General features: G+C 42.6%; 1 protein-coding gene across 1 annotated transcript; it reads left to right on the forward strand.

The window, feature by feature from the left end:
- Positions 1 to 6,572: 6,572 nt before the first annotated feature.
- shha (sonic hedgehog signaling molecule a) lies at positions 6,573 to 15,202 on the forward strand. Its single transcript, XM_005912379.3, has 3 exons — positions 6,573 to 7,243; positions 12,043 to 12,304; positions 14,056 to 15,202. The coding sequence occupies exons 1-3, from the start codon at positions 6,944 to 6,946 to the stop codon at positions 14,739 to 14,741; spliced, it is 1,248 nt and encodes a 415-aa protein (XP_005912441.1). The 5' UTR covers positions 6,573 to 6,943; the 3' UTR covers positions 14,742 to 15,202.
- The last annotated feature ends 404 nt before the right edge of the window (positions 15,203 to 15,606 follow it).

Genomic DNA, 15,606 nt, shown 5'->3' on the forward strand with positions numbered 1-15,606 from the left:
AGACACAATCCATAATAAGATATGAGGCAATGTCACTTAAGTTCAGCTTCCTTCTTCCTTCCAGGCAATAACTTTGATGAGTGGCAGCAATTTCCTGGATTAGTAAAGTCTGAACGAACACACAAAGCGGGAAGGATATGGGCTGCGTTAGGACGGATTTTGAGAAATCAAACTGGAACGCAAACTGTGTGCGGGCCAGCACCATTTCTATTTTAACAAAGCTACATATATTTGCAGCAAATGAACTTTAAAATGATTTAAAGGTAAAACTAAAATTGCAAGAATGCAGGAAGTGATGTTTAGAATTGAAAAAAATAAATACGGATTACATATTTAACCAGGCAACAGAACAAATAAACATTGGGGCATGAGCGCGATGACACATTGTTTTGCAGATATCATCAAGGCAAATGAGAAAGAGCTGATTGAGGAGCAGCATATTTGCATAAGCAACTATCAGACGCAGGTGGTTAATGTGGTTGGCATGGGTAGTGTAGTAGCCTGCTAACTGGGCGTGACCGAAGCTTTGCTGCTGTTTGTTGTGCTCTTATTCTTTATTTTAGGCAGTGGAGAGTTATTAACACTTCTTTCTGGGGGGGTTTATTAGCCCGAGGTGTGATGGCACACACTTGAAGCGTTTAGGACTCATTAGAGAGATAAAATCAGTGTCCTCTCTTTAATGAAAGCAAATCCTGAAGCGTTCGTGTTGAAGCAGATTGCTCATCTCTAAGAAGTATATCTGTACCGCTGATACTCTCACATCAGTGTGATTAACTCTGGTGTTTCAGATGGTTACACGCAGTTTCACAACTTTATGTCCCCTGAGTCATCGAGTTTGTTTCGATTGAACTCGTTTCCTGCAGTCTTGTGGATGAACATATTGTGACTGATGTAAAATATTAACGCCGTGTATGAACTCACATGTTGCTGCTGATTCTTCCAGATTTGCGTTATAATTTAGTTGCTTTCACAGGTTTTGCAGAATGTAATTAATGTTTTTGTTTTTTTTAACATCTTAAAACTGAAAAAGATAAAAAAAAATTGACCCTACTGGCATCATTTTTTCCAGCTTCTTTTAAAAAGGCACCTATAAATTTCAGCTCACTTGTCATCAAACTGCTCCCTAATCTATGACGACAGTAACGTTTTTGACTTTCTACAGTAAAAGAAGAAAGACCATCGGAGTTATCACTTGGTTTAGGGTTTGTTTGTTTTTTAAACTTTGAGCCTAAACACTGACTAAAAAGCAGGCAGACAGGCAAGCGGTGAGAACACAAGATGCTACAGAGTTGCAGTATGGGAAGGTCTGTATGCAGTGTGTTTTTGGAGTGTGACTCATGCTAAGAAAGATCACAATATTTCAACTTCTGCAGCAAAAAGGTTGCCAGTTCCAACTTAATGTGCAGATACCAGTGTTTTCAGCCTCAGCTTGTTGATGTGTACCTTTTATTTCTGCTCATTTTTATTGAAACATTTATTACAAAGAAGTTAAATCAACTATTCACTCTGAAGAAGATAAATCTTTATTGTGTATTTTCTATATCTAAATTTCTCTATAATAACAACAAATCCAGCATTCTCAGAAATTCTGCAGCTCTCAATCTGTAGGTGGTACACAAAGGTTTGGCTGCTCCCATGTCACAAGGAATCACCACATGATTAATTTGGTAAAGCTTTACAGCGGATGTCCTTAATGATGCAGTACCAAAGGGGAATTTGTGTCTCAGAATATGAACCCAGAGGTGGTTAGCTTAGCTTAACCTAACTGGAACTGCTTTGTCTATGACAAATAAATAAAATATATTTAACTTTGCAGTTTTATTCATGTCATTTCTTCTGCAGCTGAGAGTTTTCCTCTGAATCAATACTAAGCAGACTCAGAGGCTGAGGTGGAGGAACAAAGCAGTGACACATTCATCCAGACTGCTGAAGTTCCTGTATGAGGTGATCAACTCTGAAATTCCAGGGAAAAAGGTTTGGCTTATTTTCACAAAAGCCCAAATATAATCTGACTGAACATGCAGACTGGAGGCTGCAGTCAGGATTTTCTCACACTGGTACATAGAGAGAGGTATCAAGAACACACCCGCGCATACAGCCTCTCACTTCATCCAACTTCTTGTATCATGCAGTATTCTCGTCTTTTTATTGTCTAATTTGCTATGATTTAGGGTCTGTGTCCACAGGCAGAGGTTTTTGCACAGGAAGTGACCAGCCTCACATCTATTTGTCACAAAATAGCCCAAACCTTTCTCCCCTGAGGAGAAACGCTGTCATCCCTGAGCTTCGCTGAGGTTTTTTATAAAAAAAATAGATACAAAAACCCCATAGACTCTTATTCACTTGGATAATGTTTGAAATTTTAAAAGTCTTTTTCAGAACAAAACTGGAGTTTTGCACATTGTTTGCTCCTCATCGTCTTTTGAAAAGCAAGTAGATGCTCTTTCATCTATGCGTTTGCCACATCCCATTAAATGCTGCTGGTGTCTCAGTTGTGCACAAGGTGTCCTTTGGTGTCAGTGCCTTGGCATACAGCCTGAGTGAAACTGGACATAATACAGATGTAACACAGACACATAAGTACTCTTTGAAAGCAAATATTTTTCTTTAGATCTATTGAATTTTATTTATATAGCCCCAGTTATTGGTCAATAACATTTGTCTCGAGGCACTTTATATAAGAGGTAGCGACCTTACAATATTAATGTAGGACACAGGTTCATTGGACTCACTGGTGAAGTGAACGCAGGTCAGTTTCTGGAAACACACTGAGCCACTTGAATGTTTGTATATGAACTCATTTAAGAACATGAGGAAGAACTGATTTCAGGAAAATAGAGATGTTCAGATCGTAAACATTGTGAGGCTTTTGTTCATGTATTAGCTGTTTAGATGTTTTATCACACAAAAAACATTTACATTAGTCTAGAGATGAATGTCGTCATTATATTTTAGTGAATATATTCAGAGGTGAAGAAAATAAACTGCAGTGGTTAGCACATTTGCATTAGCCGGTTCGATTCCAATCAGAGACACAAATCTCCTTCGGAGGTTGCTGCAGCTGAAACTAGCTTTCCATGAGTCTGCTTGGTTTCCCCTCTTTTATTCTTTTTATAACATTTGTACCCCTTAAAGTGTAAACTCAGATATTTTCTGTAGAATGGGAGAAACGGGCCGCCTGTGCCGTCATGACATTGAAACCGGTTTGGAGAAGAAGTGAAGTAATATCGGCCGTGTATCACTTTTCTTTAGGACGTTAAAGACACGGCTAAGCTTCCACAAAAACAGCAGCTTGTTTCGATGTAAATTCTTCACAACGCCTCATCAGAAACTCTCAGTACGGTTATGCATTAAAGTAAACAGACACATGTCAGTCCCTCTGAGCCGTTCCCTCTGTTATCACCGTTGCTTAAGACCGAGATGGTGTTGCAGCGCACGGTGGCCAGCGCTGACTCACCTGGTGGAATAACACACAAACACCAGCCCCCCGTTCTCCACTCACTCAACTCCTTCCCCTCCCACTGAGTTCACCCTGCCCTGCAGTTCAAAGAGGTTCTGCCTGTCTAGCCTTGGCGTTTAATGTTTAAGTATTGGGAGCGGCAGGAGAGTGCAAATAAAATGCCTTTACAGACTCCGGGGCACGCTGAGGGTTGTGATTCTAGATACTGTATTGTGAAATTTCCATTGTACTTGACAGATTAGCTCCAGGTCACCTGATTCTGTTCAGCCGAATTCTGACTCTTTACCTCTGCTTAATGCTTGATGCGTGCGGCTTAGATAAACCATTTAGAGGAAGATTATTCAAACTTTGTGGCTCTAACAAAAGAGTACACATGCTCATAGGATAGATGGCAACGTGTCCGTGCTATAAACTGTTTGCCAAAAGTTCAAAACAGGATAAAGGGTTGAATGCGGACTCCACCTGCGAGGAGAAACCACAAAGAGTTGCGGTGGGGCTGTCTTTCTGTTGGCCTGGGAGAAAGGAAACCCTATTTGCAGCAACGGAAAACAAGACAGAAAGCCTGACACTGCTTATATGTTTGTGCGTGATTATTCTCTAGTCCTAATCCGTCTAACAATGTTACAAAACATTCAGACAGGAGGAGGCTTTAAAGCAGTAATTGGGGGGACTTACACTGGTTAAACTCCACTCAACCACTTCTAGTTGCATCTCGCTTGTGCTTGATCGAGATGGTGGCAGATGAAATCAAATGTGGGTGTGGATTTAGTCTGATTCTAAGCACATCTTTTTGATTCCTTTGAATGTCAGACACAAGAGGGAGCCTTCTAAAGAAAGGCAGCGCAACGCAGCAGATGAGGACGATGCGATGGATCAGGTAGAGGGTTCCATAAGTGCGTTTGCACATTTTGGACGGTAAAGTGTTAGATGGGACACACAACGAACCAGAAACTGATGACTCATCGGCCGTTTTTCACGCCTCATACTGGATTAGCCATCACATGCAACAGGCTTCTTAATAATTGTGTAATGCCCTCAATCCCTCCAGAATTATTTCAGAGAGCTGGCCTTTGCTTTTCCGCATCACCCTCATATGCAAATCCACTGTAAATAAAAGAGTAACATAATGTGACATAATGGCACAAATCTGGGATCTTAGAAGGTGTTTGTTTTAAGACGTCTGATCAAGGCAAATGCTCAAATAAAAGTTCACACGCCAAATAGATGCAGATACTTTAATTGTCTAAACTGTGTGCAGTGATTTACTTTGCCTTTAGTTGCAAACTCCACCCATCTGGCACCGAATTAGGCCAAAACCAAACAATGAAGTGTAATGTTTGCAAATACTATTTACCCCAGGTCTGACTGAGAGATGCTTGGTTTCCTCTGCGGTAGAAATTCAAGTTCAATCCCAACAGCAAACCTTGGTTTTTAGAAAGCACAATTCATTTTCATTCAACATCTTTTTTTTCTTTTGTTAGTTTATAGGTTGTTGCTTTAATAATTGTGTTAGTGTGAGCATTAATATAAGTATTATTACTCTTTTTCAGGAGGACTGAGACCTCTGAGGACTCTTTCTACCTCTGCTTCACCTCCCTGTGGGTTTGAGGCATTTGTGTGGCATGCCAGGTTATATCCCAGAGCTGTGACACCTGACCTGGGGCTAAACAGTGCCTCTGGTGTCCCTCAGGGCACCACAAGTGCTGTCAGCTTTGTGTTTGAATACATCTGCAGACATCGGCGCTGAAATATGACTAAGGAAGACATCTTAAGAATCTCAATCATATGCAGCAAAAACTGAGTGGTGGTAGTGATTTGCAGACTGAAAGCTGGTAGTGGAGTATCTTACTCCGGGTTATACAGCAGCGTGCCAACCATCTTTTGGCTAAGAGCTGATGATCGTGGTCTCAGTGAGCAGCAGTTGGTCTCACCTGCCCAAGCTGCTTTGCCACAAGCCTGGCACTGACTAAACAACACCAGACTGGAGGTCAGCCAGAGCGAGGTCTAATGAGAGAGAAGCCACACCAAAGACTGGCATATCTGTCCTCACTTCAGAGCACCTGTGCCACAGTGTCTGTGTGATGAGAGCCAAAGTTGCCTCAGAACAGCCCGTCTTCCTCTAATTACTTGTTGTTATCACACAAATAATTTTCCTTCCTGAATTATTTTAGACGTCTGTTTTGTCTGGACCTTGAATTTGAATACAGTGGTGTCTCATGGTACAATACAGCCTTAATCAACAACAGTAAAATATTTCTTCATTGGCCTTTAATTATAGGAATGAGACTATGAGAATGTTGAGTTGGTGATTGAAATAAAATCTATTTTAATACTCGAGAAAAGTCATAATTTCTTTCCTTTCGAAAAGTTAGTTTTTCAAAACTATGAATCTGTGAGTAAAGTAGGTTTTGACTGTGAAAATAAGATGAATGTGTTGAAAAATAGTCACATGGAATGATATTTTGGAGAATAAAATGCATTTTACGCATAAACTAAAGTAGGAAACAAGAGCGCGCAGAGGGCACTGATGTTACTCCAACTTTTGCTTTTTAGATCTGATGAAATCTCCATAATATTAGTCCAAAAAGTACATTACAGCACCATGTTTTGTCAGATTTATTGTGCCTTTGAACCATCAATAAGTTAAGAAGTGACCTTAGAGCAAATTTCGTGCGTACATTCGCGTTGGCACGCTGTTGTTGTTGAAAGGGACGCGAAGTTAGAGGCAAATTTCAATCTAATCTAATCTAATGAAATCTCTTATCTCACTGCACTGTAAGCAAACTATTCCATACTATTCGTGCGTTTATTCTGGTGGATATGGGGTGTCACAGCCAACTCATGCAGCCTTTGCGCACTGCACGTCCATGAGCAGTTTTATTCTCCTGGGAAACGCATTCTGCGCTCAAAGTTGTCCCACACAAATCAATTCACCAAACTACACTGCTTCAGATTTGAGAACCACTGTTCAAGTTCCCCTGTCTGTGCTTCACTTACTGTGAAACACTGGAAAACGGGAGGGTGGAAAAAAAAGACAGTTTATAATTGATGTTTTCCCATGGAGCAGCCCCTCCTCCTCGAAACAGAGGCTAACCCTCAGGTGGAAGAAATCTTTTAAGATTTTTGTGGGATAACATCAGGAGGGGTAGTCGACGCCAATGAAGTCCCTCCCCTATAGATCGGTGCTATAATACAAAGCAGTAAAAGCGGTAGGCACACACACAAGCGGCAGCAGCTCGACTAGAGATCCCGTGGCTTTTAATTCCCTCACTACTTTTTTTTAAACCCTCCTTCGATTTGCCCCGTTATTACCATTTATCCGAGGCGTTCATTTCCGCACCTGCCACACAGAGACCAAGCTAAGGCGAAGTAGAAGAGGAGACAAGGACACTGCGAGAGCCGGGAGAGGCAGACTGTAGAGATAGCAGCGGTGACCCGTTTGAGATCTTAAAGGACAAAAAAAAAAAAAAAAAAAAAAAAAAAATGCTGCTCTGGACCAAAATCGCGTTGGTCGGTCTCATCTGCTTGTCCTTGGTATCCTCTGGGATGGGATGCGGACCGGGCAGGGGCTACGGCAGGAGAAGACATCCGAAGAAGCTGACACCTCTTGCGTACAAGCAGTTCATCCCCAACGTCGCGGAGAAGACCCTCGGGGCAAGCGGTAAATACGAAGGCAAGATCACAAGAAACTCCGAGCGATTTAAAGAACTGACTCCCAATTATAACACAGACATCATATTCAAGGATGAGGAGAACACCGGTGCTGACAGGCTAATGACTCAGGTAAGGAGACGGAATAACCTTTTATTTTAATTTTATTGTGATTTTTATTTTTTTGCCCCCACTGTCCATTTCCTAACGCACCATCACTGCGTACTGCAACAACTCCCTTGTCAGACTGATTGCGCACCTTAAGTGAAGTCTGTTTTACCCGCTGCTGAACTCTTCACACTGAGCCTTTTAACTTCACTGCAAAGGCAGATGCGCTTTATACACCAGCATGGGAGTTTCCAAAGGCTGCAGGCTTGAAGCGAATATAGAAATCCAGCTGGATAAGTGATGTGCAGGCGGACAGTCAGGACACTCGGCTTTCATGATTGTGACAGTGTATTTAAAATATTAATGTGCCCCTCTCCTCATATCTATATTTGTATCTATGGGAGGCTCGTTTTGTTGCCTTACAGGGGCACGTCCATGTTAGATTTCATGCAGACTTTCTGTGTTTGCTGCCTATTTCGGCTTTACGTTGCAGCTTGTTTAAGCGCCTTTTCTTTACCCCAGCCCTGGGGATGCGCATCGCTTTAACAGCCGGGCTTACTGAGGCATGGCGTAGCTCATTCAGACGTTTCCTTGCACAGCCTTCTGTAATTTAGCCTTTCGCGTGGCGTGCATCTGTGCATGAAAACTGACATTTCTTTGAGAGTGTCCAGGCCTTGGTAAATGGGTGGGACTCGGCCAATTACACGAGCAAGGCGCACAGGAGTGCTGGTGTGTTTTACAATACACCTGCACGAAGGATGGCGTCTGTTTTAAATATCTCATCCTCTTGCAGCCAGTCAGTTTAAAACCTTATACCCGGTTCAGTGCAGCTAAGAAGAGGCTCACATACATCGGAGACATGCCTTGATTTCTCTCCAGGCTGCAGGATGTCGCGTCTCTTCAGCATGACTTTTAGCACTTAGATGCTGGTGAATTATTAAAAAGCTCTTGGGTGATATTGGCTCAGTAATAATAAAATGAAGGTGGTGATGGTGGTGCTGCTGGTGGTGATGAAGCAAGGCGCGCGCCGGTGTCCCTGAACCCGTGCCTAGCACCACGCATGAGGGCGAGCTCCAATAAAATATTCACAGTGCGTGCGTCGCTCAGCCCTCCCCACATCTCCTCTGCTATACAACTATAGGTTCTCATACGCAGGGATCGTGAAATTACAGTAGTGTGAGGATGTGATTACCAAGGCGAGGGGTTAGAGACCTAAACGGATTCTCCGTGGGGGTTTCCAGGTCTCTAGCAGGAACATAGTTTAATTTAACCATTATTTCGAGAATCTTTGAACTAAAGAAGCACCTGTCTTAATCCAAGCTTTTACTCTGAGTAAAAAGACCCGCATGCCTATAAGGATTTGCTTTTGCAGGTCAGCATCAAAACGAACAACGGTGGGAGGTGGAAGAGCTGATAAATTGTGATTACATGTGGCACCATACGCTTGTGCAGCGTGGCCTGTTGGGGGTTTCTTTTTGTTTGTTGGATTTATTTGGGTTTGTTCGTGATCCATTTCCCACTTGACTGTTTACAGAAAACACGGCGACCGACTCTAAGTGTGAAAATGTACACGAAAGAACTTTTAGGCGCCCCTCGCCGGGGCTTGAAACACAGTTTGAACTTAGAACCTTTGGTCAGCGGGAGGCCACAGTAAGTTAAAACAGGTGTGATTATCCTTTTTATATATGACACTGTAAAGCCACCAGATTGAAGCATGTGCACCCAAAGGAGAGTAAGTGTAGCTGCAAGCAACATAAGCATTATCACATGAGGATTTACGCCGTGCCAAGGCTTTATGCATGAATCCAGAGGGTTTTTACGCACGGAGTTTTACGCATGAATGCCTTGAACTTCTTTCGTTATCTCGCGGTTTAGAAAATAGGTGTTGTATTCATAAATGAAACAAGGCACGTGTCTAGAGTAGCCCCGTTAGATATGTGCAATAAATGAATTAATCAGTCAATCAGTTTAGTGAGGTCTTGCCAAGATTATATACTCGAAGAAGCGCTTGAACAAGCACTCCTAACTAGTTTGACACAGCGCACTCCCAGAGAGCTGCCAACAAATACGCTTTAGAGACATTTACGAATAGATACACGAAGTGACGGGTCCTGACTTGATTAGCAGCGTCACCCGCTATTCCACGGCTTTTAGACTTATGCTCACCTGTCGGACCCTCGTGAATTCAACTTGTGTTAAGTGACATTCTACGCAGAAAAGTGGGACAAAATAAGACTCCAAAGGGATTTTTAAGGCAATAAAATGACTTAAAATTAAACAACAACAACTTTGATTTGCCCTCTTTAAACAAGTGAAACTGTAAGCAACAATGTCAGGGGTTACTTTTTTTTTACATTAGACCCAGTGCCAGACTTTTCATCTATTTTTCTCCCCCTCCAAGCGTAACAGTGTTAAGAGCCTGCAGTGCAAACGAGTTGGAAACGAGATGAGCTGGCGGCTTGTTTGCACTGACAGGTAGCTGATAAGTGTTTCCTCTAACCAAATCATTTGTGAAAAGATTAAGAGGCAGGCTGTTGAACAACTTTACCCCGAGCACAAAGCGCCGGTCCAAGGCGCCCTGCTGGGCTTCATGGTGGTTGAGCAGAATTTGGCTTGATTTGCGGCACACGACCTAATGAATTAATAAATAGGTTAAGCTTTACGGCTCTTGACTCCGACAGTCTCTCTCAGTATGCAGAAGGGTTTTTTAAGGAGGGTTTTTTTTTTAATTCAACACATTCTACAAGTGTGATATGCTCATAAAACAGCGACTGATATATATGACTTTGTTTTCTGTTATGCGAGCGGGTAGATTTGTGTGAACAGCCCCCGATTGAAGACCTCAGACTGTCCCAACCGTGGCGTGGGGGTGGGAGGGCAGTGGGCTCTTCTTTGCCCCCAGTGCAATCCTGGGATATTTCACAAGTCTGTTAGTCAGCAGCCAAAACACCTCGACTTAAGAAGGCATGTCACGTTTCCAAGACTTTGCAGGAGAAGAGTAATGAAAGTTTCCCTCCGCCGCTGGACTGAAAAGACTCTTTGTGATGTTTTATTTGACATATTGGTTCGGCGTCCAGAATAGTTGTCTTGGAGAAGGCCAGGCATCTTCATTTAGAGCGCGGAGAGCTTAGGGTTCAACCAACTCCAGATATTTTAAGGAGGCAGCTGCTCTTGAAGATCATCTTCATATCATCTGGACATCAATTATTAATTTAAAGAAAACAAGCAACTGACAAAAGACTCCCTCATTCATCGCCTAATGCAGACTCGTGAATTCATACTGTATTAATGTTGTCTTTAATGCAACACTTCTGGATAGAAAAGGGTCACTGCTCGCACCTCTCCAAGACCAAAGACCCATATGTTATAGGCCAGTGAAGCGAATGCAGTGCCTTATCAATATTTCATCAGCAGCTTTCTTACCCGAGATGTGCCCTCTGACGCTGCTGCTAACACTGAGAAATGCAAGCTCAGGATCAGAGACGCAGTTCAGCTCCAGTGTTTCACCTCAGCTGGGAGGAAACAGGGGAGTCAGGTGGGTGGGGGGATGGAGTTGTGCGAGAGGCCTCAGTTGGTCCAGTTTTAATCTTTAATTGATATTAACCCTTGTGTGGTGTTCATGCTTTTGTTACTCGGGCAACATTGGCGGATCTGGTTTAACAGATGTTTACTTTTCTCAGTTCTAAGCAATAAAATCCACACATATGGTCAATATGTGGAATTTGCCTCCGTCAGAGCGTGTTTATGAACTAAAGCGCTGCTCGTTTTTGTGAGAAAATATAATAAATATCTAAATATAAAAAAGTTGTGAATCATATGAGCCTATGTAACTCAACCTCGTTAAACAAACAGCCTGTTTGCATCAGCTTCTACACAACACATGGGGGGCACTTTTGCTGTGTGTGCACATGTGTTTCTTGCCCACAAACATTTCACCCCTTCTTTTTGTTGCTACTGGATCTAGAATAGATCGGGGAATGTCTCCTGATCGGTAATGAAAAGTCCAGCCAGTGTGTTGGTCCTGGCTGGACCACGTTGCCACATTGCCACGTGGGATGCTTCATTCCTTGGACGAGAAGGCCATTTAGTTTCACTTTTTCTCCACCTTGCTGTCTGCTGATGAGCTTCTCTTCACCCTCCTGTCTGCACTGTCCTCCCAATAAAGGCAAAAGTCCTCATGTACTAAAATCTCATCGTGTTCCAAATCCTCTCTTTCTCGACTAAAATCATAGATATTGATCGATAAGGAGCCTCCCTAGCAAAGCTGCTTATTAGTTGTGCTCCTCTGCGATTTGTAGTTGGGACAAAGGGTATAATGTGCGGGGATGAGGGAGCAGACAGGTGCAGGTTTAACAAAGTTGGAACTTTGTGCGGAAATAGCAAGAGCAGACAGAAAGAAAGAAAGAAAAAACAAGCGCGCACAGCAACAGCAGGTCATGCAGGACGAGGAGGAGAGAGTGAAGTGACACCAGCACGACCCCACTTCTATGACCACATGAGTGTGGGGGCTACAGTGTGATGCTTTATATGTTCTTCGCAGAAAATGAACCGGAATCTGAGGTGGAAATGATGATAAAGCACACAGTTCTTCTGGCACAAAGGGTAATTGCTGAAATGTAATAAATCTGTCGGAAGGCTGATTAGGTGATCTAATATTTTATTTCTCTGACCGCTTATCAGCCCTTATTTCTCTCGTCAGCTAAGCTGTGTCAGTGCAACGCGTGATTTGAGTGATTTTCACTTCATAAAAGCTGATATTTGCGCACTGTGGTGCTGTTTCGGGCAGTTCCGGTGATGCATGGATTCATTTCTTGTTCCCACAGAGATGTAAAGACAAACTGAACTCGCTAGCCATCTCCGTGATGAACCAGTGGCCCGGAGTGAAGCTGCGGGTCACCGAGGGCTGGGACGAGGACGGACACCATTTAGAAGACTCTCTTCACTACGAGGGCAGAGCCGTGGACATCACCACTTCAGACAGAGACAAGAGTAAATACGGCACTCTGTCCAGGCTGGCGGTGGAAGCTGGATTTGACTGGGTCTACTATGAATCTAAGGCCCACATCCACTGCTCCGTGAAAGCAGGTATGGCTCCAAAGTAAAAAGAAAAACAGAACTGCGCTGATAATCTGCCATGCGCACCACTGGCTGTAGGACAACGGCGCGCATTTCCCATCAGGCGTGATTGCAATCGTTTGTAACAACAGGTGCAGCTCAGGGAAGCAGCAGTCCTGTTTTATCTTCTGGAAAAGTTTCACCCAAGACTAGATTGTATCAGCTGATTGTGATGGGAAAGTAAAGTAGAGTCACAATAACACTTATCATGGGCTTACTGATCTGATGGTTATTGTAGACAAGTGTGACCACTGATCAATTCAATGATTTCAGTGATTAATCACAGAATCCTAGTGTTTGAGGGGTCATTTAAGTGCAGAGGTCAGATGTTTCAGATCTTTTCATTTGTTTTAACTGGATAGTTTTTATGAAATTGTAAATAGTCATTTCTCTGAGTGATGTGTAGGCATTTCCCGGTTATAGGCGTTATAAGCGTTTCTCGTCGCAGCTTATTTCTTGATCTTACACCGCCCCACACTGTCTCCTGGTGGGAACCGCTACCATAGTCTAACGAGGGTGCTCGGCGTGACCTAGAAATAGCACATTTTTCTCGCTCTCTGATAAAAATAAGTGCTGCAAGGTGAATTTGGTAATCGTTTTTAATTATATGTGAGAAAATCATAAGAATTTTCATTTCCGTTTGTTTGTTTGTTTGTTTGTTTGTTTTTTTGGGGTTTATCGAGGCTCATAATCTACCTAGGCCGTCACTACTGGACACCTATGACGCCCAGAAAATATTTCCTCACTTTGACTGATGAACCATGGTGCTTTTTCCTTCTTTTTTTTTTTAATTGATAAATCCCTTACTTATCATTCAGCACACACGTTTTGAGATCACAGTATGAGCTAGGCCGACGTGTCATTGGAGGTCATGCGACTTTACCAAAAGGATTTGGCTGAACAATGTTGAATTGGTTTGGGGTAAATCTGGTTTTCAGTTGTCACCTTATTTCATGCTCGGGAATCTTAAAAGAAGATTAAAAGCCCCAAATTCTGAGTAGGAAACCCTTTTTTCTCCCTCTGTGCAGGACAGTGTGATCCTAGAGACTGGTATGTGAAGAGTTCCACCAAGGCCAAAATTATTGTCATCAAGACTGACAACAAAGCAGGGAGAGGTGGTAGACAGGGAGAGGGGGGACATTGATGTTGCACAACAGAAAGCATTTAAGAGTCCGGGCCCTCATTTAAATTCAAATCTACAACTCGAGAGGCTTGGAAAAGTGGCTCCACTGGGTAAATAGTAGTTGTGAGTCGCCTATTTGTGTGAATTGTCACATAGAGGTTTCTGCACCTGAGTAAATATGGGAAGAGTAGCTGGGAAAGGCGTAAGTGTTCTTTACGGAGAGTAGCTCGATCCACAAGTTGATTTAGAATAACAATGCCTGCTCTTCATTGGGGTTTTTAATTAAGAATAGATGAGCCAGGGCTTTCAGTTTTCCCGTCTCAGACAACGTGGGCTAAGCTAATACGCATCTGGCATCAAGGAGCCGACATCATTATGCAAAATGCATATGGCCCACCGTGTTGTGTAGAGGCAGAAAAAATACAGATAAAGGTGGATTTTTCAATCAATTTGAATTATTATGAATGGGCCTTTGAATGAGTTCTGGGCTGGAAATGTTCAAAGCGCATGTGATGTTTGTTTGCACGCGTTAAAAATTATTAATAAAAGTCTCGCAGTGAGAAAAACGACTTAATGTTTTTCTTGTTTCTTCTAACAGAAAATTCAGTGGCAGCAAAGTCAGGCGGCTGCTTCCCCGGATCCTCCACGGTCACCCTTCAGGATGGCACCAAGAAAGCAGTCAAAGATCTCAAAAGCGGCGACAGGGTCATGACAGCAGATGACGACGGAAATGTAATTTACACCGACTTCATCATGTTTATAGACCGAGATTCGATGCTGAGGAGGATCTTCTATGTGATCGAAACCGACTCGGGCCAGAAAATAACCCTCACCGCCGCGCATCTCGTCTTCGTCAGCCGCAACAGCTCCAGCGAGGCGGAGAAGCGGATGTCTGCGATTTTCGCCAGTCAAGTCCAGCCTGGACAGAAAGTGTTCGTCTTTGACGCAGAGCGAAGTCGACTCGAGTCTGTGACCGTCAAACGGATTTACACGCAAAGTCACGAGGGTTCCTTTGCGCCCGTGACCTCACAGGGGACCATCGTGGTGGACCAGGTCCTTGCGTCCTGTTATGCAGTGATCGAAGACCACGACTTGGCACACTGGGCCCTGGCACCCGTCAGGCTCGCCCACTGGGTGTCCTCGTTCCTATTTAGCTCCCAGCCTCCAAGCAGTGTACAAAACGAAGGAGTGCACTGGTACTCCAAAATCCTTTATCAATTAGGGACATGGCTCTTGGACAGCCACTCGATCCATCCACTTGGAATGTCGGTATACCCAAGTTGAAACAGCTGCGACAGGAGCAGAACGAGACTTTAAATGTAGGACACACGAACTATACAGTAGATTAAAAATAATAATAATAATAATAATTAAAAAGAGAAAGAGAGAAAGAAAAAAAGCGAACTGACAGACAGACGTGACATGACAAGGGCCCCAGCGGAGTTGGGATATTTATTTCAGTGACTTTTCCATGATGTGTCCCCCTTTCAAAGAATGAATGGAGCCTTAAAAAGTTTCTCTTTGAATAATTTATTCTCATGTGAACTCTGCTGCTGTCACATAAATGGATTCTGAAACTGTGTGAGCAGCAAATTGTGCATAATCTATTTTTGTAAATATCAAATGCAAAAAAAAAGAAAAATGAAGAAAAAAATTGAAAAATGGGAAAAAAAAATCGGAAACAGAAAGAAGATCGTGTAAAACGGAGCTGACTTTGACAGGCTGTAAGTTTCATATATATGTATATATGTATGTATGTATGTATATATATATATATATATATATCAGCTGACTGTTATATTTTGGGGAGAGAGGAAAAAAAACCCTCGCGGGGTTCCATAAATTATATTTTTATACACAGAATTGTAAATTAGATTTTGACAGATCGCTACCGAATCACATTTCGTTATTTGAAATAGTGTAAGATATGAAAATATATTTTAATTTAAATACAGTAGCTGGGAAAGTGTTGGAAAATCTTGTACTGCTTGGTTTATTAAGAATTTTATTATTTTGTAAACTGTTCGTTTCAGTTGTTGGAGAGGGACAGATATTCTGCCCCATGTCTGCATTCTCTGCTTTTTTATGTGTATGTGTTTCTTTTCTGTTTTCTTTTGAGAAAAAATAATATCAAATGCAGATTCTGACA

Source organism: Haplochromis burtoni, unplaced genomic scaffold (assembly GCF_018398535.1).
Source record: "Haplochromis burtoni strain Fernald_Lab_line unplaced genomic scaffold, NCSU_Asbu1 Contig_1, whole genome shotgun sequence".
Taxonomy (NCBI): Eukaryota; Metazoa; Chordata; class Actinopteri; order Cichliformes; family Cichlidae; genus Haplochromis; species Haplochromis burtoni.